The 27,288-nt window shown below is 44.2% G+C and overlaps 1 protein-coding gene across 8 annotated transcripts in view; it reads right to left on the bottom strand.

Moving 5' to 3' along the window:
* Positions 1-1,637: 1,637 nt before the first annotated feature.
* LOC110486102 (pre-B-cell leukemia transcription factor 1) overlaps positions 1,638-27,288 on the bottom strand; it is a 55,255-nt gene continuing 29,604 nt past the window's right edge. For 2 of the 8 annotated variants that reach the window (XM_090196175.1, XM_036940753.2), the window contains 7 exons: positions 9,763-10,010; positions 9,374-9,564; positions 9,104-9,239; positions 8,737-8,785; positions 7,087-7,217; positions 5,563-5,649; positions 1,638-5,355 (listed from right to left, as the gene is read on the bottom strand). In XM_090196175.1, coding sequence (XP_090052301.1) covers positions 5,263-5,355; positions 5,563-5,649; positions 7,087-7,217; positions 8,737-8,785; positions 9,104-9,239; positions 9,374-9,564; positions 9,763-10,010 — 935 coding nt within the window. In that variant the 3' untranslated portion in view covers positions 1,638-5,262. Of the gene's footprint in view, positions 5,356-5,562; positions 5,650-7,086; positions 7,218-8,628; positions 8,786-9,103; positions 9,240-9,373; positions 9,565-9,762; positions 10,011-27,288 lie in introns of all 8 variants that reach the window. The other 6 variants (XM_036940754.2, XM_036940752.2, XM_090196177.1 and 3 more) reach the window with 3 other exon arrangements.

Here is a 27,288-nt window from a genome sequence, read left to right on the forward strand (position 1 = left end):
CCCATAGAGCATGTTTGGGGTGCTCTGGATCAATGTGTATGACAGCATGTTCCAGTTCCCACAATATCCAGCAACTTCACACACCATTGAAGAGAAGTGGGACAACATTCCGCAAGCCACAATCAACAACCCGATCAAATCTTATGTGAAGGAGATGTGGCACTGCATAAGACAAATGGTGATCACACCAGATACTGACGGGTTTTCTGTGACCAACAGATGCATATCTGTATTTCCTGTCATATGAAATCCATAGATTAGGGCCTAATTCATGTATTTTGACTGATTTCGTTATATGAACTGTAACTCAGTAAAATCTTTGAAATTGTTGCATCTATAATTTTGTTCAAGAAAACTTGCAAGGAAGAATGAGAGAAAATCCCCAATCCAGATGTGCAAAGCTGATAGATATACCCAAGTCGACTCAAAGCTGCAATTGCCGCCAAAGGTGCTTCTACAAAGTATTGACTTGGGGGGGGTATGAATACTTCCTGAATGCATAGGGTACTATACAATTGATATTGTGTGTCTGCTCCCACTGCTCCCAATGGTTGTGAAGTAAAAATCAGAGGAGAAAGCCAACTTTTACTGCCCTCCAGCTGATAAAGAGAGTGGTGACAAGCCTCTTCAGCCTGAAGAATCAGGAGTCCTATAGACATCATGGACATGAGATCAACAGCCACTCATGAATTTAGGGCTCTATTCAATGTCGCTAAAGCGTTTCAGATTGCACAATAGAAATTTAAAAGGTAATTTACGATTGACATACCCGCAACATTGCCTTTACATTTATCACACTGTTACACTGAACTTCCACGATACAGATTGAATAAAGTCCTTAGTGGGGTTGAAGAAACAGGAGGGCACTGGAAAATATGGTTATTTATGACACCATACTTTCATGTGTATATTTTGGGATGCTTGTTTGTACGTGCACAGTATGTTTTGTTTATCTAGATGTGTTACATTAACACTGGGATACTCCGAAAAATTCTAACTGTCTAGGGAAAGACTACGTCCATATGCCACAGTTCAATTCTGTGATACATTATAAAAAAAGAGCCATGAGATGCTTTAAAAATACTAGCATGGGGATATTGGGAAGCCTGGAATTTAAACTGAATATCACTGTTTCAACATTTACTTCAAAGGAAACTATAGTTGAAACTGTGATATTCGATTACGCATGCATACATTTAGAGTACGACTGGTCCCGTGAATCGAACCCACAATCCTGGCATTGCAAGTGCCATGCTCCACCTTTACCAACTTAGCTAGAGGACCACTTATCAGGTTTCAAATCAAGTCCTCCTGCAGGTGTTTACAGGCTATTATAAACTGGGTGGTACAAGCCCTGAATGCTGACAAAACATTTATTTTTACTGCTCTAATTACGTTGGTAACCAGTTTCTAATTGCAATAAGGCACCTCGGGGGTTTGTGATGTGGCCAATGTACCACAGCTAAGTGCTGTGTCCAGGATTAATTATACTTTGTGCTTAATTTGAGTGTTGAATACACACATTGCCAGAATACTGTGATTAGGTAAAATACCATTAAATGGTGTCATTATTTTATTTGTAAATGTCACAAGAGCATATGTAGTGATAAAAATAAAAACACTTAACCAACCCCAAATAATGAAAAGCACAAATATTTTATTAGTTTTTTTCTTCTAATAAGGAGCACTACAACTTGTCATTCTTAATACTCGTTCTAGAACAATTCTAAAGTTGAGGTATAAAAGGAGTTCATACAGACTCACAGGTCTTGAAACAGTGGGGTTTTATATACAAGAGAAACTGAGAGAGAGGTAGAGAGACAAGGTGGTATTTAAAATACAGTGGGACGAAGAAGAGGGAGAAATATACAAAGATACTAATAAAACAAAAAATGACACATTACATTAAACCTTTTATCGTTTGATTTGGTGCTGTGGAATTCTATGGCCGCAGGTAGAATCAAAGAATTAGAATGGTAGAATATTCTGTGGTAGAATCCTACAGTAGGTTGACTCAGTATTGGCTCAACCTGTGAAGCTCTATTTTTGCATTGAACTGTACTGTTGCTACAAAATACTGGGAGAACTCAAATTCACCAATTATAGGTAGCCATATCAATGGGGTCAATCCTGACTAAATGGCTGAAATTAAATGGATAAGGGAAATCGAGGGATTTCTAAAATGTGTGTGAAGGACGTTTTTCCCCCAGCTGTTGAGGTAAGGGCTGATTTAAATGCATTCAAGATGGCCAACAATGGCTCTAGCATTAATTCAGGAGTTATTGCTAAAATGCGGTTTCACAAATTCTCAAGTTCCAATTGGAATTTACACAGCACCAAACTACAATACCCATAACCCCCACACTGCAACCTCAACGAACATTTATCCCAAATTAAAATATGCAAATAATCATAAAAAAAAAATAATAACTCGATCCCAACCTCAGGAGAATGTTAATGACCAAACAACCAGGCAATTCTCCCAAAAAGAAAAGCAAAAATAAAGCATTGGGTTTATAAAAAGATAAAAACAAACATTCCACAATCTGTACAGTGACATCCATTTACGACTGGTAGAAAAAGACAGGAAGAGGGAACTAATTTGGTGTAGTAGTGGCAGCATTATTTGTAAGTTATAATAAGCCATATGAAATGTTTATAATATAACAGTAAACAAGGACACTAATTTGGGTAATACAATATAAGAGCTCTCTGTAACGATGTCTGTATTTAACAAAACTCCAATTTTACATTGAAAATGTCCGTATATATGTTTAATATATAGTTTGTCCTTTCTTTATCAAAATGCCCGGTACTCTTAACAAGTGATGTATGATTGTAAAAAGAAAATAAAAAAAAGCTGAATTTAAACTACAAAGGAAATTAAAATCAGAGAAACTCTGATTTGACTCTAAAGACTACCTTGTTTATCATAAAACCAGCGCTGCCTTTTTGGTAAAAGTTATTAAGAACAGTTAAAGCCCTTGCTGATTGGCCAAATCATAGGGCTTACCAATAGGACCTATTTTTACCAGCGGATTCTGAGATGGAGTCAAGGGAGAAAACATGCCTTCCCATGGAAGGCAACAATGCTCTGGCTCTCTGCGGCAACGATGCTCGGTCTCCACGGCACCAATACAACCAATTCTTTAGCACTGGTGTGACGGACATAACAGCCCCCCCCCCCCCCATATTACCCCAAACTCAAATGCCACGAGGCCTGACAAAACCATTAAAAAAAGTACAAATACAATTCCCTCTACCAAAATGGGAGACTTTTTATTCACCAACTTTTTGGTGTGAAATATAATCATCATAATTACATTATTGATAACTGGTATTTTTGGTACGATGCAAAGTTCTAGTGTGGCCTGTGAGCTAAACAGATTATTATGAGTAGATGCTACTTTTCAAGCCCTGTCTGGACTGGGGACTTCCACCAGAGTCCTGTTCAGTAGGGCACGACGTAGCAAAACGGTTTGCGACCAAAAAAACGTATCCCTTTTGGCTAAGTTCAGGCAGTAGCATCTCCCCATATCACTCGGTTTTAAAAGGTTTTGGCCCTAATGAACAATACCCTGCTAGTGGTGAGGCCACAGTTGTTAAATACACCAAAGAAGAACTGATAAAAAAAATAAATGTAAAGGCTGAATCTACACTAGATGTACTCCATAACCTCTTTGTGACTTCACGCACTTCGGTGCATGTTGCACACCCCAGGAATGTTCTGATCCAGAGACCGTTTGGTGGAGTATAAACCCAGGGTCCTATTCATTAGTGTACACCGTAAGCTAAATATTTTGCACCGTAGCAAAAATGTATAGCAACGGCAAACGAAAACAAGCATTTCTTGTTGGACAAATTCAGGTAAGTCGCTCCCCGTTTCAGCCAGTTTTGTTCCTAATGAATACAGCCCAGCCTTACCCCATAAGGCTGGGCCGTATTTATTAAGCCTTCCCGACTGAGACATCTGAGAACTCTGTACATACAGCATAACACATCTACTCCTTTTTGGTCTGTGTCTTTGAGAAAACAAAAGTGAAGAAGCTAAATAACTTGAATATTTAAAATGAGACCCATCACTGAACACCTAAAAAAAGCCTACATGCATTGGAAGACTGTCACAAATATAAAAAAAAAAAAATCATGTCACATCCCCCCCCCCCCAATGACATAGCTATCTCTGCCCCAAAACGTATTTCATGTCATCCATTTCACCGTCCCAACACCACATTTAGGTTCTATCAACAAAATGTGTTTATTTGGTGGCTGGTGCATTTCTTTGTGAAACAACGTTAGGCGGGGGGGGGGGGGGGGGGAGCTACAATCTAAAAGTAGTTGACAGACAGAGGAAAATAACATCTACAAAGAGTCTATAGCTTTTGATGACTAAGCGAAGGGGGACGCAATAGAAACGACCTCTGGAGGACTAAAGAGGATCATTAATTTCGCCACTCCCTTCATCTTCAGTCCTGTCCTCAAGCCTACTGTATGCTCAACTCCCCAGAACTACTGTCACCGGGTAGAAGCACCTGGAAAAAGGTGCAAAAGTTTGTGCTTGACAGATCTGTGTCCATGTTCCATATGAGGGGTTGTAAAAGGTGGGTGGTGTGTGCATATCTGACCTATAAAGCACTCACTTAAAAATATTCCCCCCAAACTGAAAGCATCAGCAATACTAAAAGATGGAAGGTGCCTGTGTTACTAGTTGGTTCTCAGAGGAATAGAAGGAGGGTGACAATTATCAGGTTGGGGGAAGGAGAGAGGACATCACTTTGGTACAAGCAAGGTGAGCAGAGCTCGTTTTGTGATCCCTTTCGCCACAGCGCCTGGCGTTAGTGTGTGTGTGACCACTATCACATGCATCAACACCAGAACCTCACAGGGGACAGGTAATGGACAGGCTGTGAACACTGGAGTTGACATGAACATATACACAGGTAACGTACAGTCATCAGTGATCATCATCTGCCCTACACAGCCAGGTTGGTTGGGTTAGTAGTTCCCCAAAGGTCCTGGAGGCGGCGAGGGGTTATGATGTCATGATCAGGCGCCAGTCAGTCTCCTCCCCTAAAATTCATCATGAAGACAAAGGAGCCTCCAGAATTTCTGTAGGATGGAAGGAAGGTAAATGTCTTCTGTTCACTTGTCCATCTTAACGGTCCACAGAAGGGTGTGTACAGCGCCTGGCATGAGTTGCCCAGTCCGGACCGAGTGGAGAGGCGGGCAGGATGGAGGGGTGGAAGAAAAGGGGGGTGTGTCTCAGTTGGAGGTGTCAGAGTGAACGCTGCCAGGGGGGCCTGGTGGAGAGGTGACGGAGGGGGGTTGGGTGTTGTCCTGCCAGCTGTTGCTAGGCTAGAAGTAAAGAACCAGGATAGAAAAACAAAGACAGTTTTGTTTCACCTGTTAATACAGGTGTGTTGTGACCCTAGTAAAATCCACTTGTAAAACACTGCAAATACATTTGCCTGGACTACAAATACCTGGTTGATAGGCATGCATTTCTTTCGGTCTAAATTAAAGGGATACAAAAAGAAAGACAATTAGGGAGATTTGACTCACGTCGAGGCGGCGTGGGATGTAGAGTGAGCTAGTGGTCAGCTCCTCATAGCCTGCCGTCAGGTGTGTAGCACGGTGCAGGGTATCCACCTGGAGGGAGACAAGACAGGCGCCATCAGGCGAGATGCATGCACACACACACACTTTCCTTGTTTTACTATCCTTGGGGGGAATTTTAGGTCCCCACAAGCATAGAAAAACACCCCCACACACACACGACATGGGTTCAAAAATAATTTGTTTCCTTTCAAATACTTTGTGCATGTTTGGAAGATAACATTTGAACCCAGGTCTGGCACGCACATAAACGTACTTGCGGATCAATCAGGGGATAGTGTCACACAAACACAGGTGGTCATGAAAGGAACTTTAAAGCTTCCACAAACCTCTGCTGTATCTGTCAACGCAAAAACAGCATGGCTCTTGGTTCGGACTTCTGGTTCCCTACTAGCTAACCTCTAATCACTTGTCTGTACAACCCTCACTTTCTGCCTCTCTGCAGTCACAAAACGCTGCCTACCGTCCGGTTAGCCAGGGAGAATCTCAAAATTGCATTTGTCCTCTCTCCTCGCCTCCTTATCAAAACCTCTCTCTGGGATGAGAAGGCCAGCGGTCTCTCCCCTCTGACATTCTCCTCCAATGGGTTTTGAGAAGGATGCGAGGGGAGCAGCGGACACGACGACTCAAGGAAAGGATTTTCCCTCAGCCTCTCTGACACTGACCGTCAGGCTGTTTACAGCAGAAATCTGTGGATCCTCTTCAACAACAACAGCGCACTTCCACAGGTTTACAAACAGAACAGTGACGAGGTGGAGGGCAACAACAACGGCAGAGTAATGGGGGAGTAGAGGGGGCCTCAGGCTTCTGTGGTGACAGGATGGAGAGAGATAGCAATGGGCTGCATGCGTCCAAAACGGCACCATCTCTCTCAAAAGTAGTGCACTACATAGGGAATAGGGTGCCATTTGGAGAAGCAAATGTGGACATAGAGCGATGAAATGGATGGATAAATAACTGGGGGAGAATGGTAAGGTAGGCACACCAAAGGCTTAACTGAAACAAGGTTATGTGGAGGGGGCTGGAGAGAGACGGGAGGTTGTTCAAAATGCACCACGAGGTGTGTTTCTCTACTAAGTGGACCAGGGACAGGAGGTCTTGGGTTGGGTGTTAAAGAATCAGGGGTGATGCTAGGGCAGGGGTGAGGAGAGGGAGGTTGGGGTCATCATAGCTAGTAGGTGCTAGGAGGAGCTGCTGTTCCAGGATTTTTTGGGTCACTGGTTTTGGGGTGGCAAAATCCTGGAAACCTCCCCAAAATGCCCTGTTTTTTTCATCTTCCAGAAATCTTGTTTGAACAAATTCCAGGATTGCCTTCACAATTCACTCCTGATTCCAGAAATCATCCAACCATGATTTCAGGAAAACCAGGACATTTTGGGAACATTACAGGAATTGTGCAACCCTATAGGGACTGGGTTGGAGGGAGTTGTGGTATTGAGGCAGGCTTTCCTAGAGGTCCTCAGTGCCTACCTGGGGCTGCAGAGAGGGGGCGATGTTGAGGACGGCCTCCCCAGCCCCGTTGAGGTTTGAGGGGTGCAGGCCGAGGTAGGCAGCAGCTGCAGCGTCGCCTGCATGAGACAAGCTGTATGACCCCGACGACCCTGCAGGCAACACACGCTGTGTCAGCTAATCAGGCATCTCAGTGTGGCTCTGTCAGTCAGACACCTCTGTGCGGCCGTGTCAGCCAAATCAGGCACCGCATTGTGCCAGGGGTCAGAGATCAGAGTTCAACCAGGAAGTTAAAGGACACTGTTTGCTAGTATTGAAAACATGAGGATCGTGGACCACAGTCAGAGTATTTAGAATGGGTTGAGCAGTGAATTAGTCCCTCATGACACAGCCTTCTGGGTGTCAAGATGATCCAATACATGTACAGACGGATCCTCAATTCCCAACTTCCTCACATTGCTGTGAATTAAGTATGAGACGAGCGCAGGAGAATATGAAAATGGCCAAACTATAGGCCAACTGCAACTTTCTTGTTTGAAACGGACCAAAATCAAGACAACACAAATATGTCTTATTAGATTAAAAAAATCAGGTCAACGTTTTAGTTACACTGTAACAAGTGAGCATCATAAAGTGGAAGTCAGACATAATCAGTTGGCAAGTCTTGAGTCCTAACACTCGACAGTCCACCAGCGAGCTGTAATCTTACTGCGGTAGAGGCAGACCATAGAAATAGAATCCAGATAATAGATTCTATTTCCATGAGGCAGGCATACAGCACGGCTCACAATGACTGAAATGGTACATCACCTACCTGCTCCTGTCTGCTTCCTGAGCAAATAGGGGTAGCTGGTACATAAGGGTGTGTGTGTGTGCTTGCGTGTGCTTGCGTGTGTGTATATACTGTACACTCGTGTGTGTGTGTGTGTATACTGTACACTAATGTAAAGGTGTGCTGGCCCCTACATAAAGACAGTTTGCAGTAGTAGTAGGCTAAATAAATAATGTTAAAATGATGACATCGAAAGAGGAAGTGGTGAAATTGAACAGAGACCATTCAGAAAAGAAAAAAAACACATTGGTTAGTGATTGGAATTGGATTTATGATCAGATGGGGGATGATGGTCATTTCCTACTACATCAAAGATGCTGCTGAGTCAAGATACATTTAACCCTGAAAATGACCACTTTCTACAACAATAAAGCAACTTTTAACAAGGAGATTATCAATCTGGCTCAAAGTAAGATAGTGTAAATAATCTCTCCTCTATAGAAAACCTGTGAGTGCAATAACATCACAGCAACGCAGACAACAAACAAGCAGAAGAGCAGTAGAAAAGTCTGATGGAGAGCCAGACAGAGGCATACAGCCAGACAGAGAGCGAGCCAGACAGAGAGAGTCCTCGTTCCGTGTATGTGGTTCTACACTTCTGCCAGTGTGTATGAACTACACTGTGTGTGTGTAATAGCATGAACATCAGCTGATTGGTGTGAGGAGGCAGGGTGATTGAGATATGGATGGAGGGGTGGGGGTCAGGGGTGGTTGGAAGGGGCACACGGTACCTGAGTTGGGCGTCGCCGGAGAGTTAGCCTGGCTAGCCTGCGCCGACACGCTGGCAGCATCCACCGCTGTTTTAACTGCGTAGAGGTTCGCTTCCTCCTGGAACTTACCAATGTTCTTCTTGTACCGTATTCTCTTGTTGCCGAACCAATTAGAAACCTGACGGGGAGACGGATAGACCAGTGTATTAGTCAGTGTTTCCCTTAGATTTCTTTCCAGGGTTGTATTCATCAGTGCACACCGTAGCAAAAGGTTTCCCAACGGAAAACGAAAACAAGCGTTCTTACTGGAAAATGTCAGGTAGTCCATCTCTGTTTCAGTACATTTTCAGTCACCTGACACTTTCAATTGAAACCAAATAAAGCCAAATTATTTTAGGCAGGGGAACCGGCCCCCATCTATACACTAGAATGGGAAAAGCTGGTTTCAGTACTGATAAGTCCACTGGCAGCAGAAGCGTGTGGTGCGGTACGGTACCTGTGAGACTGTGATGGCACACTTCTTGGCCAGCTCTTCTTTGGCCTCCTCACTAGGGTAGGGATTGGACAGGTGGGAGTAGAAGTACTCGTTCAGCACCTCTGTAGCCTGCTTGTTGAAGTTACGCCTCTTACGCCTGACAGAGACATCGATACGACACACACACACACAAAGTCAGTCAGACAATATTCATAATCTCGGAACAATTTTAAAACGCGCTGCAGATTACAAATTAAATTACTGCAAAACTCTTGAAAAGCACACACAGACCTGGCGTCGAGGAATCTGGAGCGTAGAATCATAACGGCCTCACAAGTGCTCTGTTTGAGCTGCATCTGGATGGAGCTGAACTTGCGGTGGATGATGGCCACCATGCGCTCGATCTCCTTGGGAGAGATGGGCCGCGTGCGACTCTGCTCCCTCAGCAGGTTCATCACGTGGTTGGTGAACTCACTGCACGCCTGGGGTGTAGGGCGGAGGAGGAGGAGGGAGAGATGGGACTTTCAAAACAAATTTGAAACTTAAATTCAGTTATACAAAATAATACAAATTCTCAGGAACAAACCAATCTTTGAAGGAGAGCGAAATGTGTGTGCTGTTCCTATTTCTCCAGCTTAGATTGGGAAATCTGTGTAAATGAGTCTCTCCCTCTCTCCTACCTGTTCATATTTCTCCAGCTCAGAGTGGTAGATCTGTCTGATCTGTGCCAGCTTGGCTCTGTAGTCTGAGTGTTCGATGCCGCCGTCGGCACCGGGTGACCCTCCTGCTGCTGCTGCGGCCGCAGCTGCTGCAGCCGAGCCCCCGCCCTTCTCCGGGCCAGACACGCCCTCAGCCAGCAGCATGTTGTCCAGGCGCATGATCTGGGGGTCTGGGGGGTCCTCATCCTGAATGCCTCGGATACTCAGCACTTGAGGCGAAAAAAAAGAAGAAATTCAATATATCAAATCAATCAGGCATTAAGGATAAAAAGGGTTGTCTCAACTGCAACGTCAGGCTCATTCAGATTCAACCCCCCCTTTTCCCTTCTTTTAAAAAAAAACTTTATTTAACTAGGCAAGTCAGTTAAGAACTTAACAAATTCTTATTTTCAATGACGGCCTAGTGGGGCAGAATGACAGATTTGTACCATGTCAGCTCTGGGATTTGAACTTGCAGCCTTCCGGTTACTAGTCCAACGCTCTAACCACTAGGCTACCCTGCCGCCCCTTACACTTAACTTAAAGTAGATCTGAGGAAGTTGGATAGGTATAGGCAATATGGTAGTAAAACGGTCAGTAAAAGCTGTACAAACAACCCTGCCAATTCTCTCGTCACTTAGCTATTAGTCACAAATGGCACCCTAAAAGCAGTGCACTATAAAGGGGATAGGGTTCTAAAGTAGCAGTACCGTATTCTAACACCAGGTGGCAGTGTGGCGCCTCAGTTAGTGGCAAGCTGCCAGTACAGAGCAGAGAGAGGCAGGCAGGCAGCAGCAATGTGAGACATGGGCGGAGTAATGGGAGTGCATGTGCTGTCACTACAAGCTCGGCTGGCCATAAGTACAGCTTTCAGCCGCTGCGCTATTCCACTGTATTAAACCCAGGACCTCTGTCAGCCCCCAGCCATGCACTCATCTCTCTCTCTCTCTCTTACTGATAGACACACACACGGAGGCACACAGTACACTCAGGTGCAAAAACACGCGTACACACTGCTCTCAATGCACACAGACTCCTATACACAAACTTCTGACTCACAGCCTTTGTTTTAACACCATCATGCAGGCTCAGAAAGCTACTGGTCTTGGCTTTTAGTACAGGAGTGCTACAGGCCCCTTATACCACCTTCACTCTACTGAGCCAAACCAAGCCAAGATGCTTGCCTGGGTCGTTTGCACATTGACCATAGTTGCTTGAAAGGGCAATGTAAGCAACTATGGTCAATGTGCAAACGACCCAGGCAAGCATCTTGGCTTGGTTTGGCTCAGTAGAGTGAAGGTGGTATAAGGGGCCTGTAGCACTCCTGTACTAAAAGCCAAGACCAGTAGCTTTCTGAGCCTGTTCTGTCCAATTTACTGTTCTGCTGCTAACAGTACAGGAATATATTCTGAACAAAAATATGTAAAAGTGTTGGCCTCATGTTTCATGAGCTGAAATAATTGAGAAATAAGCTTTTTGTGCATATGGGACATTTCTGGATCTTTTGTGTGCACAAATGTCTTTACATTCCCGTTTGTGAGCATTCCTCCTTCGTCAAGATAATCCATCCACCTGACAGGTGTGGCATATCAAGAAGTTGATTAAAGAGCATGGTAATTACACACTAAAAATGTGCAGTTGTGTCACACAACACAGATGTCTCAAGTTGAGGGAGCGTGCAATTGGCATGTTGACTGCAGGAATGTCCACCAGAGCTGCTGACATGTAATGTTCATTTCTCTATTATAAGCCGCAGCCGTTGTTTAAGAAAATTTGGCAGTACGCCCAACTGGCCTCACAACACGTGAAACAACGCCAGCCCAGGATCTCCACATGCGTCTTCTTCACCCGCAGGATGATCTGAGACCAGCCACCCGGACACCCTCTGCCCTCCCAGGCCCATCCATGGCTGCGCCCCTGCCCATTCATGTGAAATCCATAGATTACGGCCTAATGAATTCATTTCAATTGCCTGATTTCCTTATATGAACTGTAAATCCGTGAAATTGTTGCATATCGCTTTTATATTTTTGTTCAGTATATAAACGTGTGTGTATGTCGACGGGGTTGGGTACAGCTGGAGACATTTCCCTCTTGCATGGAATAATAAAGTATTTTTGTTAAAGCCATTACTAGCAGCTGTAAATGCCTTGTTCTGCACAGCTTACAGTTCTGGAACAGAGGAAAAACAGGACAATTCTATTTCTACCAGATTTGTTCTCTCTGGGTTACCACAGCCACGGGAGAGAGTTATGCTGAACAGTAAATGCATCCTCTGGGATATTTCCTGCAGTTCAATGTTAATGATATAGGCCTACCAATTGATTCTTGAAAATGATACACAACCAAGTGGCAGGGTTGCTGTTGGACTACAACACAAACTCTGGATTGTGGCTTTAACATGTAGTTACTGAACACTTGAGGTAAGGATGTTTGCACAATAAAGTCAGTATCCCTTCTTTTAGTGTACTACTTTAAAGTGCATCCTAACAATTCTGCCCACTCTCTCCCCCATCAGTCTTCACATCGCCTAAACAATGCTCTCTTCTCTTAACTTCTATCCAACTTTCCCTCCTTTTCTATAAACTTTTTTCCTCCCCTGCTGTTGCCCTCCTTTTTCTTGTTCCCTCTTGCCTGTTGTTTTCACCATCTAGATCCGCTTTCTCTCGGTTCTCTCCGAGACACATTCCTTCTCTCTGTTGCTCCCCCTCTCATGGCTCAGGAATGTAGCAGACCCAGCGGACTGAGCGAATGACCCCGATTGGCCCACCCCTCTCTCCCTCCTTTTCTCTCCCTCTCCACTAACAAAGCTGTACTTTAGTACTTATAGGCTAGTTAGAGAGAAAGTGCTTTTAAGATGTGTATGCAAACTATGCAACCACTTCCTACGTTTTCTAAAGTTTGGTGTGTGCTGGTCTGAGTAGATTGCTTTAATAGTGTTAGAGGATTAGCCTATCCTGCTATCCTGTGTGTGTTGTGCATCTGTGCTCTCCAGTAAGTTTGTAGCTTCCAGAGTGTGTGTGTGTAGAAGTCAGTGTGAGCTGTCCGGTCCCAGACACTGTTCCAGACTAACCATTTCCCGATCCAGCAGAGGCAGCAGCCAGTGCAATACACTAGAGGCTCAGAATATTCATCAGACATTGGCTCGAAAAACTTGAAATAGTATTTATTACCTACCAAATATTTTAGCTGCGCTTGACTGAGCTTGTGTAGACCAACAACGCCAATGGAATAGTCCCAAAGGTACAAACCCCACCCATCTAGCACTCCAGGCAAAACACACTTAATCAAATAAATGTGCTTTTGGTCAGGTAGTGTTATACATGGATGCAGTGATCATAGAAGGAGTAGCCAACTGACCTACAGCCCAAAGGGTCAATCATGCCTCTCCGGGTCTTTCCCCTCCATCCGGCCCCCAACCTCTCTGCTGAGACACACCCTCCCACCCGGCATTATTATAGCCCCCAGCTGTAGCCCCTAATGACCTCAAATTCCACTAATTACTACAATTATTAAGCTGTGATTTCTGACAATCACACACACAAAACTATTAGGGCCGACGCACTCAGTACTGAGCAGTCGTAATGCATTTTCCAATAAAGCAATAAGGAGCTGGTGTGTGCGGCCACAATACAATTCTATAGTAAAAACCACACAATAGCACCCTAGGGTTAGGCAGGTTGTGTGGCATTGAGAAACTGGCAGGGAGAAGAGAAGAGGCACAAGGCGAGAAATAGAGGAGAGCTACAGCCATACTATGAAATATTCAGGCTCTCCAGCTGGGGTTTCCACTGCATACATAATACCGAAGCTCATTTCTGCCTCACAGCCAAAATCGCTATGCTGTGTCGTAGACACACCTGGTTTCTGCACACAGGCTAGAACACAATTGTGCGTAGTAGACCTAGTAGGTAGCGCAGGTAGGTAGGTACACACCCACTCTCTAAGCCCCTCAAACTCAACTCGGGAGTTCAAAGCCAGTTCCACTGCATTTTTTAAATATTGTTTTTTTTTTTTACATGGTTTTTAATTGCTCCTCTCTATTCAGGGAGTGATTTAGACCAGGGACACCAGGTGTGTAATTAATGATCAGGTAGAACAGAAAAGCAGCTGACCTCGATGGGTCAGAGTTGAGAAGCCCTGGCTCTCGGGCTACATGTGTGGCAGGGTGAGGTTGAAGGCCACCCTAACAGAGCAGCAGTGTCTTCAGTAAATTAGGGGGAGATGCATGTACCCCGAACACATTCAGGCCATCATCCATCCCTCAGCTCATGGCGCACACACACACTTCTGTCTTCTCTCGCTCTGTCCTGCATCCCCTTTTCACTCTGACGACCCCCCCCCCCCCCACACACACTCTCTTGTATCCCCCTTTCTCCTCTCTCCCAGCGCCTCCCTCTGTTCTCCATTTCAGTCGAGTTCTCCATGTGAGCTGCAATCCCTCATGCTGTCAGCCCCCACCTCTCCTCCTCCTCTCCTCCCTGTAGACAGACAGGATTAGCATTTTAATTGCATCAGCTCCTTTGAGTATTCTCAGCCTTTCGCTGAGGGAGAAAACCAGGGAGAGGGGGAGAAGGGAAAAAGAAAAAAGGTAAGGAGAAAGGGTAGCCTAGAAGGAGAACCAAGGAGAATTGGAAAAACAAGGAAGTCACAGGAGCAGACATAAAAGCAGAGAGAGAGGCAGAAAAAAGAAGAAAAAAAAAAAGTGGCAAGAGGGAACAGCAGAATGATAAGAATGGAAATGCTCTTACTTATTCCATAACTGGCCATAAATAAATCCAGAGGAAAAGAATGGTTGAACAGAAAGAAAGTTAAAAGCTACATGTAACCTTTACACAAGAAAAAAAAAACTACATACGAGTCGAGGCTTGACATTCAGGCGAATTCGCCGCCAGTACCAAGTGAAAGGATGTGCAGTAAACTTTGTGAAATAAATTCACTATGAGCAAACTTCCCAGTCTAAGACGAGGTAGAAAATATGATAAAAATATCACATATATATATAAAACATTTTAAATATTTTCAACTCAGTTCTATGACACCCATAGAATTCTATGAGTACTCGTCATTTGAAATGTTATGATGAAAGCAACCTAGTGAGCGTTCTGTGGCATCAGGAAGGAAGGAGTGTAAAAGTGACTCTGGGCCCCGGGAGGAAATTGAAGACTGTTACTGAACCCACAGGTTGAATTAGGATCCCTATGCTACAGCGGGAGTCATCTGAGTGCTGTCTGCAGTAGTATTCCTACTCCAGGGGTATCCTCTTCCATTTTCCCTCCTCCTAACACAAATAATAACATATCCCTGGTGTAACAGAGGTGGTGAAGCATGCTCAGATGACAACGAACCTTGCCTGAGACCTGAAGCAAGGCTTTAGCTCAACAGGCTAACACAGTCTTGAAACCCAGTCGGTTACGTCCACTGGCAAACATGCTGTACAAAAGGTGAGGCTAGCGGTTCATAAGTAGGGAGCTGAGGGCATCGTAACATCTTAAAGTACACAGGGTGTACATTTGGACTACATTCTCGGGCTCCCGAGTGGCGCAGCGGTCTAAGTGCTGGAGGCGTCAGTACAGACACCCTGGTTCGAATCTGTATCACAACCGGCCGTGATTGGGAGTCCCATAGGGCGGCGCAGAATTGGCCCAGCGTCTTCTGGGTTTGGCCGGAGTAGGCCGTCATTGTATATAAGAATGTGTTCTTAACGGACTTGCCTAGTTAAATAAAACATTTAAAAATGATTCATTCCACCAAACGTTTTGAGTGGTACTTTTTGGAGAGGGGCAGTAGTGAGGAAGGATGCGTCAGGTCCTGCTTTAAGCAGTGTCTGTGGTTGCATTGGTCCTCCTTACTGAAACCGTGTGGCACACACCCAGGTACACACACACAAAAAAACAAACAAACGGTCAGTGTGCTTCCTTCCTGAGTGAGGGAGTGGTGAGCAGTCAATGTCAACACAGTGTGATGAGGAGTGTGAATGGAAGATGTCCCACCCTGGGCAAACACACACCGAACACCATTAAGCATTAAATCAACCCTTCATTAACTAGAGATGACAACTATGGAGACCAGAGCAAATCAGGGACAAAAGGCTTCAGATCTAGGCCTATATGGCTCAACACACACCATGTTCTCAGGTGCTCTATATGAACCTATAGCATCCAACACATTCTCCATAATAAGTATCCACTAGACGAGTGGATGGTAGAGGAGCAGCAGGTATGAGATGGAGAGGGGTGAGCGGTATTTAGGATTTTTAAAATGTATTATTTATTTTTTAACCTTTATTTAACTAGGCAAGTGAAGTGAAGAACAAATTCTTATTTACAATGATTGCCTACACCGGACGATGCTGGGCCAATTGTGCGCCGCCCTATGAGACTCCCAATCACGGCCGGTTGTGATACAGCCTGGAATCGAACCAGGGCCTGTCGTGACGCCTCTAACACTGAGATGCAGTGCCTTAGACTGCTGCGCCACTCAGGAGCCCTCAGAGTTTAGGCAGAGGGTAGATGTATCCCTTAAAGTGGCCGTTGTCCCTCTATCCATCCTTAACTAACCCAGTCTTTACTCCCTCTCCTAGTTTTGTCATATCAGAATTTTGACGATACCAAACCCCCCAAAAAAGCTTATTAGCCAAAATCACAGAATGGCACTTGATAAAGACAGAAATGTACTCTGTTCAATCGTTGAGCATCATTTGAGTTCAATCTCATAACATTTTAAAAGTTGATGTCAAAATGTCAAATACAGCCAAATATGTATTTATGAATACATTATACAACTACTTTGAAGTTTTTTACCAATCTAACTATATAAATGGTAACCATTTATTTGAATAGTAAATCTCTATTGATATACTGGGTAAATCAAGATGTAGGCTAGGAGGCCTATTCACAAAACAGGTGAATGCATTGAGTTATTGAGCTTGTTTTACCTGATTTCATGTAGCTGTAGATGAAAAATTGGTTTGCCTTCCATTTGGGACTTATTTTATTGTACTGATCAACAACATTTGCATAGAAGTAGCAATCTCTTCTTTTATATAAGTTTGCGCTGTCTCTTTAAACCCAGTAATGATGTCATTCATGACAATGCACACAGTCAGTTGAGGTCGTGAAAAAGAGACATGACAGGCGATGGGGGAAAGTAGCGTTGGACATGATGGAGAGACGATTAAGTGAATTAAAGTTTTTGGTGACAAATGATTGTATTTTAGCACAAAAAGTAATAGGGTAGTGAATTGATGTTAGCTTCAGCAGTAAGCTAGAAAGGAAAGTTAGCCTACAAAGCTGGAAGCTACCGGTATCTTCTTGCATTGGAATGTGTTCTAGCCAATATGGACAGTTTTGCAAACAGTAATTAACAGTTTCAACATTTCTACATGCTGTGTCGCATTATTCAAGTGTGTTAACTTCTGTGCAGCATGAGTGGGGAGCTAACATGATGCAGCCCAGACTCCAGCGAATGAGTAAGTGGAGCAGACAAGAAGCAGGAAGCTCGAGCTATAAGGAGACATCGGTTGCGCTGATAAGAGACTTGATCCTCTCAATCACTATACAACGTAGAACACAAGTAGAAGTACCGAAAGTAACAAATTCTAGTACCGAACCGTTTTTCATGTTCTAATATCAAAAAGGTATGACGATTCAGTATACCGTACAACACGACATCTCTCCCTTTCCCCGTCTGTCTCCATCCTTCCTTCTCCATTCCATCCCTCTCCCTCAAATAAAATGTTATGTCACATGCGCCTAACACAACCTTACCGTGAAATTCTTACTTACAGGCCCTTACATTTTTATATATATATATATATATATATATATACACACAGTATACAATTTTACCCTGATGTCCTTACACAGCTCTCTAGTCTTGGCCATTGTGGAGAGGTTGGAGTCTGTTTGATTGAGTGTGTGGACAGGTGTCTTTTATACAGGTAACGAGTTCAAACAGGTGCAGTTAATACAGGTAATGAGTGGAGAACAGGAGGACTTCTTAAAGAAAAACTAACAGGTCTGTGAGAGCTGGAATTCTTAGTGGTTGGTAGGTGATCAAATACTTATGTCATGCAATAAAATGCAAATGAATTACTTAAAAATCATATGTGATTTTCTGGATTTTTGTTTTAGATGCTGTCTCTCAGTTGAAGTGTACCTATGATAAAAATTACAGACCTCTACATGCTTTGTAAGTAGGAAAACCTGCAAAATGTTGTACTTGTTCTCCCCACTGTATGTAGGTATGTATGTATGTATGTATGTATGTATGTATGTATGTATATATATAAATAACACAGCGTTGTTGGTTAATAAGTAAGTAAAATATTTTAATAGAAAAGTTACAATAAAACAAGGCTATATAAAAAGGAGTGCGGGGGGGGGGGGGGGGGGGGGGTGTACAGGTTAGTCGAGGTGATATGTACATGTAGGCACCTCATCTTCCCCCTCCTTCCCCCTCTTCTGTTTCATCAGCCCAGCTGCCTGCTTTCCCGTGCTCGTTAGTCGCCTCTGAAGGAGCTCCTAAAGACTTTGAAAAATGAACTCTCATTTGAGAGGTTGTTAATTTGCAGCGTAATGCAAATGAGGTGCCAATTAAGCAATAGATCAGAGGAGCAGCGGCCATTTATAACAAACCAACGAGTACCATGACAGTCAGATGTTACCGGGGAGAGAGCTGGATGGTGGTTGTCTGATTACACTAGCACTCACTCTAATCAAACACAGTGATTATATTAAAATAGTATTATAGCACAGATCTATGGAACTGGTAAGTAGGTACTACAATGTACTCTAATTAGTTAAGCTACTCACAAACAGCCTGCTTAAAACAAACTATTTATTTTACCTTTGTTTAACTAGGCAAGTCAGTTAAGAACATAATTTTCAATGACGGCCTAGGAACAGTGGGTTAACTGCTTGTTCAGGGGCAGAACGACAGATTTGTACTTTGTCAGCTCGGGGAATTGAACTTGCAACCTTTCGGTTACTAGCCCAACGCTCTAACCACTACGCTACCCTATACAGCCTGTAGAGCAGGTTTCCCCAAGTGGTTTTATTTGTCCCTCCAAGTGGTCTATGCAAAAAATAATTTGATGAATTGTTGGACAGAAGACTGTAAAACACCAGGAAATCAGCTCCAAGTGATTTTAATTGAGGAAATCTGTTCCAAAAGTACTCCCATGCATAAGAAAGAGACAAGTGATTCTATACAAAATGTTAAACAAGGTTTGAAATTGTGTTTAGTCCAATTATATCGTTTTGGACTTCTTGCGATGAATTTGCGGTAATTATGTTCCGGCCTCCTGACCATCCGCCCGTGGCTGAATCTAGTTGATGATCCCTGCTGCAGACCGAGTTTTGTTTATGTGTATTATTGTATGAGTGTTGTGTTTACACCTTTGTGGGAGACTGCCAGATTAGAGTAGATTAACCAACAGGCTGTATCCAACGCCTAAATCCAAGGTGTCACCAATCTAAACTCCCTCTCCGGAGAACAACACAGCAGCTCCACATGTTAACCAGGAGAAGAAGTCCTAATACTGCCAATAAGCCACTACCTAATCCTGGGCAGTCTCACACACACATAAGGAAGGTGCAAGCCACAACATATACCAGTGTGTGGTCTATTAAATCAAGTTACTATGCCCATTTTATTTATTTATTATTATTATTTTTTTTTTTTACATGTCTGTTAAAAAGTAATGCACTTTAAAAGGCACGGGGGGGCATTTTGGACACAGTCATGGTGTGTGTGTGTAAAATATACAAAAACATACTCTCTCTGGGACTCCGGTTGGTGTGGAGGAGTCCTACAAGCGCTTATTCTGGACCCAGATCTGTTTGTGTGTCATCTTGCCAGCTCTTATGGTCATTGTCTGCAAGACAGCACCAACATATCTGGAACCAAGCTAGAAGGCTCCCTCCCATCATTTGTAATTAATCCTTCAATTAGTGGGGATTAGGGCACTGGGAGCTCTGACACTCCAACTGCCTGCCACTGCCACCAATAATGCAATCCAGGGGAGGCCACATTTACATGTCTTTAATTAAGAGGACTGACAGTGACTGCTTTTACAACAAGCCGGGAGAGAGGGAGGGCTTTTACACTGACCGGGAGAGAGGGAGAGGAGAAACAAGCTGAGGCGTATTGGCTAAGATCACTGGAACACAGGCATGGCTTCCGATGTAGGATAGATCATACACTGTCATCCCTTGCATCTATGAATTTGAGAGTAGGTAGGCCTAAATTTCTCCAGCGGTATCACTCAGCTTTATAGCAAACCAAGTGACGAGGCTCTCGTTTCAAATTGAGGAGAGGGCCTTTAAAGAATGAAACACAGAATCTCACTGCCAATAGGTACTTTTTTGTTTTTGCAAGAACAATAGTGGTATCTGCTGCATGCTGAACCAGTAGCAACAAACCTACTGATTCTACTTGCAGAAGCGTAATGCTCAGTGGCCAACAAGTTAACTTTGGGCCAATCCAAGAGCACAACCCCCCCCAAAAAAGTGGCCATTTTCTCCATACATCCACAGACATGCTAGTCACACCTCTCATGCAATTAGGCTATGGAATGGTAGCTTGCTAAGTGCACAGACGCAATGCACACAACACTAGCTAGTTTGGAGGAAGTATTTAGTGTTAACATAATTAAATGACAATGGATTAGCTAGTTTCCATGTAACAGCTGCTTGTGTTAGCTGCCGAGTTAGTGCAGTGTCCTTAGCTAGCTATGTTGTGCTAGCTATGGAATATGCTAACTTTAGCTAGCTAGCTAGCTAGCTAGCTAGCTAGCTAGCTAGCTAGCTAAACATTTGGCTATGGGCTGGCACTGGCAGCATGGGAGTATGGAGAGTGAATGTAACACCAACCTTGCTCAGAGCCGATCCTGACCTCTCTGGGGCCCTAAGCAAAATTCTGCTATGGGGTCCTCCTACTTGACCCATGTAAACCATTTGCCATTGCCACAGTCACACCTGACACCCCAGTGCTCCCACTACAATCCTCCCTCCTTTAAAACAGTTTGCTCCATCTCTCAGTCTAAGAATAAGTAGACCTATGCAGAACAGAACTGAATATTTTCTATAGAATCTTAAGAAAATATTCACTTAACATCAAGAAATTGTAGAAGATATAAGATGTAAAAATATAACACTGAGCTTTGGCTCTGCTGCCTGGTAATAAGTCCAGTCCTCACAATATTATACAATTAGCTTTGGCTATACAATGTATGTAGGGTATGGCTGCAGCTATAAGTCTCAAAATAGTAAAATAAAACCCATACAGCTATGTGATTAACTTAGATTCCCTCTACAGCCTAGGCATTTTCAGCATCAGCTGATGTAATAAGGGCTTTATAAAATACATTTGATTGATCAGCATGGGTACCAGTCTATCTGGACTGTCTGGAAGAAATTGAGAAAGTAGGTCACAGTTAAGCAGTCATTTACACAAACCGCATTTCTGCCATACAATCTTAAAATGTTACGAAGTGTGTAAACATTTGAATTAAAATCTTACCATCAAAATATTCCTCTTCTGCACTTTGAGGCAAAATCATCAATGTCATCATCATAGGACATGTTTCCCTACGATTTATACTCATGATGGCCAGACCACTCTGTGACACAACCTTCCTGTGACATGGAAGACCTCAGGTAGCTTTTGATGAGCTCACTGCCAATGCTACTGTTACTGGTAGGATGACTGCAACTCTTAGGGCTATCCAAAGGTTCGGATAGAATTCCTCCAGGTTTTTCCCCACAGAGAAAGGAAAGCAGCACAAAAGGCAGTCATCTTATCTGAATCTTATGTGCCAGATCCATTCCACTGATGTCACAGTCATCTCTGAATGCTAGAGAGTTTTAAACTTCCATGCAGAGAGCCTTTAAAGATTCACTGGACATCTGAGAGGCAGTGCTGAAGTTCAGCAGCACTCCATATTTGCTTGAGTGTTTCAAATATCTTGAGTGTTTCAGACATCCATGGATGTCACTACAATGAGTCGACTAAAATGTTGAAGTAGTTGACTTCAAGGTTTTTCAGTGCATCAGTCACTGGTTCATCAGGAGCCTCATAGCTGAAATGTCCCTTGCTGTTTCTCAGTCTTGTCTCTTTCAGAACGGCCTCCACATTCATTTCTTCACAAATGCTTTTTGTTGTCTGGGCCGAGAATCCAGTTTCCCGGTATGTAGTGAGGGAGGCCTTTGCATTTGTGATTAAATTCTCTGCGATATCCAACTGCATTTAGGAGTCTGTTCACCTTGTTTGCCATTGTCAGTATCTCACACCTACTCTCCCATCTTGTGTCACTCCATGTCTTCACAGTTATGTTCACATGTTTCTTGAAAACCCTCCATCTTTGTGCACCAGCTGAAAAGAAGGTGAAGAGCTTTTCAGACATAAGGAAGTGGATGGCTGCAAACTTTCTACTTTTAAACTCAGACAAAACAGAGATGCTTGTTCTAGGTCCCAAGAAACAAAGAGATCTTCTGTTGAATCTGACAATTAATCTTAATGGTTGTACAGTCGTCTCAAATAAAACTGAAGGACCTCGGCGTTACTCTGGACCCTGATCTCTCTTTTGAAGAACATATCAAGATCATTTCAAGGACTGCTTTTTTCCATCTAGGTAACATTGCAAAAATCAGAAACTTTCTGTCCAAAAATTATGCAGAAAAATTAATCCATGCTTTTGTCACTTCTAGGTTAGACTACTGCAATGCTCTACTTTCCAGCTACCCGGATAAAGCACTAAATAAACTTCAGTTAGTGCTAAATACGGCTGCTAGTATCCTGACTAGAACCAAAAAATGTGATCATATTACTCCAGTACTAGCCTCCCTACACTGGCGTCCTGTCAAAGCAAGGGCTGATTTCAAGGTTTTACTGCTAACCTACAAAGCATTACATGGGCTTGCTCCTACCCATCTCTCTGATTTGGTCCTGCTGTACATACCTACCTACCTACAAACAGCTGGAGGCAGGGCTTTCTCCTATAGAGCTCCATTTTTATGGAACGGTCTGCCTACCCATGTCAGAGACGCAAACTCGGTCTCAACCTTTAAGTCCTTTACTGAAGACTCATCTCTTCAGGGGGTCATATGATTGAGTGTAGTCTGGCCCAGGAGTGGGAAGGTGAACGGAAAGGCTCTGGAGCAACGAACCGCCCTTGCTGTCTCTGCCTGGCTGGTTCCCCTCTTTCCACTGGGATTCTCTGCCTCTAACCCTGTTACAGGGGCTGAGTCACTGGCTTACTGGGGCTCTCTCATACCTTCCCTGGAGGGGGTGCGTCACCTGAGTGGGTTGATTCACTGATGTGGTCATCCTGTCTGGGTTGGCGCCCCCCCCTTGGGTTGTGCCGTGGCGGAGATCTGTGGGCTGTACTCTGCCTTGTCTCAGGATGGTAAGTTGGTGGTTGAAGATATCCCTCTAGTGGTGTGGGGGCTGTGCTTTGGCAAAGTGGGTGGGGTTATATCCTTCCTGTTTGGCCCTGTCCGGGGGTGTCCTCGGATGGGGCCAGTGTCTCCTGACCCCTCCTGTCTCAGCCTCCAGTATTTATGCTGCAGTAGTTTGTGTCGGGGGGCTAGGGTCAGTTTGTTATATCTGGAATATTTCTCCTGTCCTATTCGGTGTCCTGTGTGAATTTAAGCGTGCTCTCTCTAATTCTCTCTTTCTCTCTCTCGGAGGACCTGAGCCCCAGGACCATGCCTCAGGACTACCTGACATGATGACTCCTTGCTGTCCCCAGTCCACCTGGCCGTGCTGCTGCTCCAGTTTCAACTGTTCTGCCTTATTATTATTATTATTTGACCATGCTGGTCATTTATGAACATTTGAACATCTTGGCCATGTTCTGTTATACTCTCCACCCGGCACAGCCAGAAGAGGACTGGCCACCCCACATAGCCTGGTTCCTCTCTAGGTTTCTTCCTAGGTTTTGGCCTTTCTAGGAAGTTTTTCCTAGCCACCGTGCTTCTACACCTGCATTGCTTGCTGTTTGGGGTTTTAGGCTGGGTTTCTGTACAGAAATATCAGCTGATGTACGAAGGGCTATATAAATAAATTTGATTTTGCAAATGCCCCAAAAACCTGTATGTGCTCCACGTGAGACAAACCCAGCTTTGGGATTTTTTTTGAGCAGTCTGGCTTGTACTCCTTGGTGCTTGCCCTTCATGTTGGCCCCATTATCATAAGCTTGCCCTCTGCAGTCTTCAAATGGAATCTTCAGCTTGCTCAGCTTATCTAAGATGACAGTGCACAGATTCAAGCCTGCTGTAACCTCAACATTCGCAAAGCCGAGGAAGTGCGCCTTGATCTCTGGCTTTCCCTTCAAAGCCACGCTTCTCAGAATAATGGACATTTACTCCTGGTGACTTATGTCAGGTGTACAGTCCAAGATACATGGAAAAGTACTTTGAGTCTCGAGTCACTATTGCTTCCAGAATCTTGTCACTCACAATCTGTATCAGCTCATTGTGTGTGCTCTTCCCAAGGTAATGAGCAGGTGTCTCAATCTTTCATTTTGCTGAGATGTTCCATAACGGGGGTCAAATTTTGCCAGTAATTCAACCTCTTTTAGGAAGTTACCATTATCTGGTTGAAAGAGTTTGTCTGATGAACCCGATTGCTAGATTTCTTTCAGCAAGAGACTGGGTGATTCTTATTAAAACGTGTAAGGATATCCCGCCATCGTTTCTTTTAGCAAGAGACTGGGTGATTCTTATTAAAACGTGTAAGGATATCCCGCCATCGTTTCTTTCAGCAAGAGACTGGGTGATTCTTATTAAAACGTGTAAGGATATCCCGCCATCACTTTCTTTCAGCCTCCAAAATTGTAACTTGTATCTGGTCAAGAGTCTGTCCCCAACTTAAGCGCAGATCAATTGACCAGTCATTCATGCATTCCTTTATTATTTTGTGGTCTTCTGTAGAAGAGCTTATAACAAAAACACAGCGTTGTTTTTGATTGGGTATGAAAGTCAGCTCCTGGTAATCTTTTCCCCATTTGACAGCGGTCTCTGTAATAAGCCTGAATGGGTACTGGATCTCTTCTAGACTTGTCTTTAGGGTAAGAAAAATACAGGCCTGGTTTAAAAATGGACCTCTGCGCACTAACTCAGTCCTTATAAAGTATGTTAAGACTGGGGGCCAATCTGCTGGGTAATTTGGTGGAGCAGCAACTATTCTATTTGGGTCTGTGTTGGTACTTGCTGGCGCTGCCAGTACTGGGCCTGTGTTGGTACTTGCTGACGCTGCCAGTACTGGGTCTGTGTTGGTACTTGCTGGCGCTGCCAGTACTGGGCCTGTGTTGGTACTTGCTGGCGCTGCCAGTACTGGGTCTGTGTTGGTACTTGCTGACGCTGCCAGTACTGGGCCTGTGTTGGTACTTGCTGACGCTGCCAGTACTGGGCCTGTGTTGGTACTTGCTGACGCTGCCAGTACTGGGCCTGTGTTGGTACTTGCTGACGCTGCCAGTACTGGGCCTGTGTTGGTACTTGCTGGCGCTGCCAGTACTGGGCCTGTGTTGGTACTTGCTGACGCTGCCAGTACTGGGCCTGTGTTGGTACTTGCTGACGCTGCCAGTACTGGGCCTGTGTTGGTACTTGCTGGCGCTGCCAGTACTGGGCCTGTGTTGGTACTTGCTGGCGCTGCCAGTACTGGGCCTGTGTTGGTACTTGCTGACGCTGCCAGTACTGGGCCTGTGTTGGTACTTGCTGACGCTGCCAGTACTGGGCCTGTGTTGGTACTTGCTGACGCTGCCAGTACTGGGTCTGTGTTGGTACTTGCTGACGCTGCCAGTACTGGGTCTGTGTTGGTACTTGCTGACGCTGCCAGTACTGGGTCTGTGTTGGTACTTGCTGACGCTGCCAGTACTGGGTCTGTGTTGGTACTTGCTGACGCTGCCAGTACTGGGTCTGTGTTGGTACTTGCTGACGCTGCCAGTACTGGGTCTGTGTTGGTACTTGCTGACGCTGCCAGTACTGGGTCTGTGTTGGTACTTGCTGACGCTGCCAGTACTGGGTCTGTGTTGGTACTTGCTGACGCTGCCAGTACTGGATCTGTGTTGGTACTTGCTGACGCTGCCAGTACTGGGTCTGTGTTGGTACTTTCTGAAGCTGGCTGTACTGGGTCTGTGTTGGTACTGGTTGAGGCTGGATGTGGATCAACTAAGTGTACTTGTACTGGCTGATGATCCAGCATCTCCTCTACTGAAACGTAAGCATAGCACCTGTAGATAATACTATTAAAAATGTTATCAGCTGCATCAGGCCCATTTCAACCTGGATCCCACAGATTTCCTTTTATACATTTAAAAATATAAAATACTATTTATACTATGGCTTGGCTGAATACTTGGTTATTATTTATTGAGAGATGTGCATCCATATTGCTCAGTATGCCCAGCTAATCAACAATTCAATAAATAAATCAATAATAATATGTCCATCTTGCATTAGTCCAGAGTTGTAACTAAACCTTGACTGAGAGACTAGATAATAATGGTCTTGCGTGGGTTTGTAAAGTGCTATAGGCTATGGCACTGCAGTAAAAAAAAAGAATTGGGGGGGGATGTGTGGACTTTCTTTTACACATTGTCATTGCTTGCTAGTAAATGAATAAAAGTAGTCTTTAAAAAGAAGGTTGGATGTGTCTGACTATTCATTTATTCAACAGCAGTTGAGATTGTTCTGGCTCGGAGGCCTATAATGTGTTATTAAAGGGACAACGCGCCAATCCTCTCCGGTATAATTTGATAAGAGTCCTTACTTCATTTTGACTGATCAACGCTGATCAGGCCAGGTCCTGGCCGATACGCAGCCCTAGGTGACACCCCCCAAAAAAGGTTGACTTGCCAGGTGAAAGATATGATCCCAGATGTCACTTTTTAAATCCACTTCAGAGTAGATGAAGGAGAGGAGACAGGTAAAAGGATGTTTAAGCCTAGAGACAATTGAGACATGGATTGTGTGCCATTCAGAGGGTGAATGGGCAACACAAATGTAAAGCTTCAATTACAGACAGCGTCACAGCATTTTGGTACAGCACAATTACATTAATTTCCAATGAAACGCTGCGTTTGCGTTGATGCATTGCGTTGCAGTGCGTTCGGTGCATACGTTGGATTTATTGGACGTATGCGTCAAACTGTATGCGTAGACGGCTTGACAGAAATGGTAGCAGAAGGTGAATGTTGAACAATTGTTGCATACATATCCAGATGATGCTGCATACTATTTTGTGCAATGACGCTGTTGGTGTGCTCAAAGCGTAAGTGCCTTGAACTGGGTATGGTAGTAAGTGCCAGGCGCAGCAGTTTGGGTCAAGAACTGCAACGCTGCTGGGTTTTTCATGCTCAACAGTTTCCTGTGTGTATCAAGAACGGTCCACCACCCAAAGGACATCCAGCCAACTTGACAACTACGGGAAGCATTGGAGTCAACATGGGCCAGCGTCCCTGTGGAACGCTACTGACACTTTGTAGATGTAGAGTCCATGCCC

This window comes from Oncorhynchus mykiss, chromosome 13 (assembly GCF_057628025.1).
Source record: "Oncorhynchus mykiss isolate SJ-2025 chromosome 13, ASM5762802v1, whole genome shotgun sequence".
Lineage (NCBI taxonomy): Eukaryota > Metazoa > Chordata > Actinopteri > Salmoniformes > Salmonidae > Oncorhynchus > Oncorhynchus mykiss.